This window comes from Mesoplodon mirus (assembly GCF_964341445.2).
Source record: "Mesoplodon mirus genome assembly, chromosome: 2".
Lineage (NCBI taxonomy): Eukaryota > Metazoa > Chordata > Mammalia > Artiodactyla > Ziphiidae > Mesoplodon > Mesoplodon mirus.
Window position 1 is genome coordinate 149,188,217 of NC_138977.1, and position 6,000 is coordinate 149,194,216.

The following is a 6,000-nucleotide window of genomic DNA, read 5'->3' on the forward strand; positions in this document are numbered from 1 at the left end:
GGAGTTGTGAGAACAAAGAAGAGAAAGGGAAACCTCTCCCAGCAGCCTCAGAAGCAGCGGATTAAAGCTCCACAATCAACTTGATGTACCCTGCATCTGTGGAATACATGAATAGACAACACATCATCCCAAATTGAGGAGCCCGGAGTCAGTGCTGTGCCTCTGAGGTGGGAGAGCCAACTTCAGGACACTGGTCCACAAGAGACCTCCCAGCTCCACATAATATCAAACGGCGAAAATCTTCCAGAGATCTCCATCTCAACACCAGCACCCAGCTTCACTCAACGACCAGCAGGCTACAGTGCTGGACACCCTAAGCCAAACCAATAGAATTAGAAATGAAAAAGGAGAAGTAACAACTGACACTACAGAAATACAAAAGATCATGAGAGATTACTATAAGCAACTCTATGCCAATAAAATGGACAACCTGGAAGAAATGGACAAATTCTTAGAAATGCACAACCTGCCAAGACTGAATCAGGAAGAAATAGAAAATATGAACAGACCAATCACAAGCACTGAAATTGAAACTGTGATAAAAAATCTTCCAACAAACAAAAGCCCAGGACCAGATGGCTTCACAGGCGAATTCTATCAAGCATTTAGAGAAGAGCTAACACCTATCCTTCTGAAACTCTTCCAAAATATAGCAGAGGGAGGAACACTCCCAAACTCATTCTACGAGGCCACCATCACCTTGATACCAAAACCAGGCAAGGATGTCACAAAGAAAGAAAACTACAGGCCAATATCACTGATGAACATAGATGCAAAAATCCTCAACAAAATACCAGCAAACAGAATCCAACAGCACATTAAAAGGATCATACACCATGATCAAGTGGGGTTTATTCCAGGAATGCAAGGATTCTTCAATATACGCAAATCAATAAACGTGATACACCATATAAACAAACTGAGGGAGAAAAACCATATGATCATCTCAATAGATGCAGAGAAAGCTTTCGACAAAATTCAACACCCATTTATGATAAAAACCCTGCAGAATGTAGGCATAGAGGGAACTTTCCTCAACATAATAAAGGCCATATATGACAAACCCACAGCCAGCATCGTCCTCAATGGTGAAAAACTGAAACCATTTCCACTAAGATCAGGAACTAGACAAGGTTGCCCACTTTCACCACTCTTATTCAACCTAGTTTTGGAACTTTTAGCCACAGCAATCAGAGAAGAAAAGGAAATAAAAGGAATCCAAATTGGAAAAGAAGAAGTAAAGCTGTCACTGTTTGCAGATGACATGATACTATACATAGAGAATCCTAAAGATGCTACCAGAAAACTACTAGAGTTAATCAATGAATTTGGTAAAGTTGCAGGATACAAAATTAATGCACAGAAATCTCTGGCATTCCTATATACTGATGATGAAAAATCTGAAAGTGAAATCAAGGAAACACTCCCATTTACCATTGCAACAAAAAGAATAAAATATCTAGGAATAAACCTACCTAAGGAGACAAAAGACCTGTATGCAGAAAATTATAAGACACTGATGAAAGAAATTAAAGATGATACAAATAGATGGAGAGATGTACCATGTTCTTGGATTGGAAGAATCAACATTGTGAAAATGACTCTACTACCCAAAGCAATCTACAGGTTCAATGCAATCCCTATCAAACTACCACTGGCATTTTTCACAGAACTAGAACAAAAAATTTCACAGTTTGTATGGAAACACAAAAGACCCCGAATAGCCAAAGCAATCTTGAGAACGAAAAATGGAGCTGGAGGAATCAGGCTCCCTGACTTCAGACTATACTACAAAGCTACAGTAATCAAGACAGTATGGTACTGGCACAAAAACAGAAAGATAGATCAATGGAACAGGATAGAAAGCCCAGAGATAAACCCACGCACATATGGTCACCTTATCTTTGATAAAGGAGGCAGGAATGTACAGTGGAGAAAGGACAGCCTCTTCAATAAGTGGTGCTGGGAAAACTGGACAGGGACATGTAAAAGTATGAGATTAGATCACTCCCTAACACCATACACAAAAATAAGCTCAAAATGGATTAAAGACCTAAATGTAAGGCCAGACACTATCAAACTCTTAGAGGAAAACATAGGCAGAACACTCTATGACATAAATCACAGCAAGATCCTTTTTGACCCACCTCCTAGAGAAATGGAAATAAAGACAAAAATAAACACATGGGACCTAATGAAACTTAAAAGCTTTTGCACAGCAAAGGAAACCATAAACAAGACCAAAAGACAACCCTCAGAATGGGAGAAAATATTTGCAAATGAAGCAACTGACAAAGGATTAATCTCCAAAATTTATAAGCAGCTCATGCAGCTCAATAACAAAAAAACAAACAACCCAATCCAAAAATGGGCAGAAGACCTAAATAGACATTTCTCCACAGAAGATATACAGACTGCCAACAAACACATGAAAGGATGCTCAACATCTTTACTCATTAGAGAAATGCAAATCAAAACTACAATGAGATATCATCTCACACCAGTCAGAATGGCCATCATCAAAAAATCTAGAAACAATAAATGCTGGAGAGGGTGTGGAAAAAAGGGAACACTCTTGCACTGCTGGTGGGAATGTGAATTGGTACAGCCGCTATGGAGAACGGTATGGAGGTTCCTTAAAAAACTACAAATAGAACTACCATATGACCCAGCAATCCCACTACTGGGCATATACCCTGAGAAAACCATAATTCAAAAAGAGACGTGTACCAAAATGTTCATAGCAGCCCTATTTACAATAGCCCGGAGATGGAAACAACCTAAGTGTCCATCATCGGATGAATGGATAAAGAAGATGTGGCACATATATACAATGGAATATTACTCAGCCATAAAAAGAAATGAAATTGAGCTATTTGTAATGAGGTGGATAGACCTAGAGTCTGTCATACAGAGTGAAGTAAGTCAGAAAGAGAAAGACAAATACTGTATGCTAACACATATATATGGAATTTAAGAAAAAAAAATGTCATGAAGAACATAGGGGTAAGACAGGAATAAAGACACAGACCTACTAGAGAATGGACTTGAGGATATGGGGAGGGGGAAGGGTAAGCTGTGACAAAGTGAAAGAGCGGCATGGACATATATACACTACCAAACGTGAGGTAGATAGCTAGTGGGAAGCAGCCGCATAGCACAGGGAGATCAGCTCGGTACTTTGTGACCGCCTGGAGGGGTGGGATAGGGAGAGTGGGAGGGAGACGCAAAAGGGAGGGGATATGGAAACATATGTATATGTATAACTGATTAAATTTGTTATAAAGCAAAAAAATAAAATAAAATAAAATTTAAAAAAAAATGTAAAAAAAAAGAAAAAAAAATAAAAAGTTCCAACCTTTTAATCACAAGGTTGGTTCCCCATTCCACCAACCTCCATTCTTAGGTGGGGTCCATAAGCCACCTCATCAACATAACAAAATATACCTTTATCACTGTCTCACTTAGGAAATTCCAAGGGTTTTAGGAGCTCTGTGCCAGAAATGGGGCCAATGATCAACTTCATGTTTCTTATTATGAATCACAATATCACAAATAGGATACAGGATAAAACAGTTATGAGCCCAGGTTTATTATAGGAGGAGAAGTTAGTTACAGTCACTTGTTTATAATAAGATACACAAAACAATGTGAAACTACAAAAATGCAGGGGAAAAAAATCTTTCAATAAAAGTTATAGTATGAGGAGATAGACTAGGGTTGGGAAACCAATTTGCAATCAACTGAGTAGATATAATGAGTATCTCTCCTAAGACAAGGTGCGCAAAAGGAAGATGGAAGTGATTAGGTATTACCATGGATATAGAAGAACTGGAAGGTCCTCAAACTATACCTTTGAACTCAATAATTTCAAAAGTCCTTCAAAAATCACTTTAATCTACCAAGAAATCAATGTAAAATTCCACTACTTCTATAAAACTCTTATCCAGAATTTGAAGTGTTTACAATCTGGTTTAAGGGAAGAAATGTAATGAAATACCTGGTGAATGGTACAAGACAAAATGTAGTTATGTTAAGTCCATTTCCACAGTACACACAAAAGTGGTTAAGGGAGTTTTAGGAAGAAAGAGACTCATTTGTGCTAAAATATTGGGAGGGCTTAAGAGAGATGGTGTAATTTTGACCAGATGGAAACCAATACGTGGGCCATTGCTGCCTATATTTTCACAGGAAAAATGTTCATCTCTACTATTTTATCAAAGAGACACAGAACTATGTTCATTGGGTTCTAATATGAGGTAAGTGACATCCACAGAGAAAGACCAATTATAAATTTTCTGTCTTCCAGAAATAAAACAATCTAAAACCACAGATATATCTGATAATCCGTTGTTTTTAAACCATTCATCTAAAAATGGCCCATCACTCCAGCTTGGTTAGGAATATAAGAATCACATGAAAGATCATTATAGTGATCTTTATAATGAGACCTTATAATATCTTTGAAGAAGAAACGCTTAATGATTTTTTCAAAAAAAAAAAACTGTTTTGGTCCTGAATAAATATAGAAAACATTTTATAAATTGCAAGTTATTTCTTTAATCATGAAATTTAGTTTTTGTGATTATGTTTGTTTTTCATCTTTATGCTATGACCCAATTTTACATAAAGTGACCAATTTAAAAAACATAGATGTTTTTTCTGTAGATTTGGTACCACATCTGGTCCCTACGTACCTCATTCTTTTTTAGTATTATATACTTCTTATCAACGTTTCTCCCTACATAGCCTTCAGCAATCCCTTAATAAATCGGTGTTTTAGTGGTTGTATAAGGCACATAAGTTATACCTGGACCCATTTTTATTTTACAGCTACACTTCTGCCAAATATTTTCTAATGGTAAAAATGAGTGATATCTGTAGAAAAATACAAAGAAATACCTATTTTATAGCCGGTCCTAGTATAGTAGAATTTCTTAAGAAATGTGCGCAATCTCATTTAATGAACTAATAGCTTCCTTTGTCTTCTTTTTCTTTTCACTTTTCAGTCTAGAACCTTTCTCTCTAATTACTACCGAGATCATAATGTGGAACTGTCCAAGCTGCTACACAGACTGGGGCAGCCTCTCCCATCATGGCTGAGACAGGAGCTACAAAAAGTGAGATAGCACTGGAGAGAAGAACCAAGGCTCCCAAGATACTGACTTTTACTATAAAACAGAAAAACAAACCCCTCATCTTTTATCCCCTTAATGCACTTGTGACTGTCAACAGAGGATCATGTGAATAAATCTCCTTCTATCTTTTTCATAAAATGAAAACTGTTATATATGCACTCATTGGCAATTACTAGCATCAATCCCTGTGTGAGCTTTTGAGAAATAATGTGGGGTTTTGTGGCATTACCCAGTTTCCAATGTGGGGATCGTAACACAGCCCAGTTCCTCTGTTGACCATAAGGTTTCAGAAACTGTGTTTGACTGAGAACACTGATTATATGCAAGAGACAAATTAGAATCTTGAGGAAAAGATAAGGACTGAGATATCTGTAACTGAGGCTAGTAGTAACCCAATATCTGAATTAAGGGCTTACATTTTCCCTTGCTAATTTAAAAACAATTTTGCTTTTGTTATGAACTTATAAGTATAATCCTCTACTCTTATTTTGAGCAGTTATTACTTATTATATTTAGCCCACACATGTTTTCTTCTGTTACTCCTCTTTATGAATTTCTTTGACTTGCTAAAGAAGTTGCAAAGTTGTAACCTCCCACATTTTTGGTCTGTTTTCCTTTTATAGGAGGAGCTTATCTGAAAATTTCCATATTCACTGACAATAGTATTTTATCTGGCAAGGCATGCCATTCTCGGTGAATTTTGCATTATGGTTCCAACAGCGGCAATCAGAGATTTGGGGGAAAAATGAATGAGAAAGTGCATACTTTGCATAATATTAACTACTGTGTATAAGGCCATATTTCCATGGGTAAAAATCTTACCATACTATTAATCTAGGTATTTCCACCTTGACAGTAATGT

General features: G+C 36.9%; 1 protein-coding gene across 1 annotated transcript in view; it reads left to right on the forward strand.

Moving 5' to 3' along the window:
* Positions 1-5,129, forward strand: part of LOC309793195 (bifunctional heparan sulfate N-deacetylase/N-sulfotransferase 4) — a gene marked incomplete at both ends in the record, with an annotated part of 248,503 nt that extends 243,374 nt beyond the window's left edge. The window contains one exon of the mRNA XM_082603558.1: positions 5,010-5,129. Within this exon, the coding sequence (XP_082459684.1) occupies positions 5,010-5,129 (120 nt within the window). The remainder of the gene's footprint in view (positions 1-5,009) is intronic.
* Between the last annotated feature and the right edge of the window lie 871 nt (positions 5,130-6,000).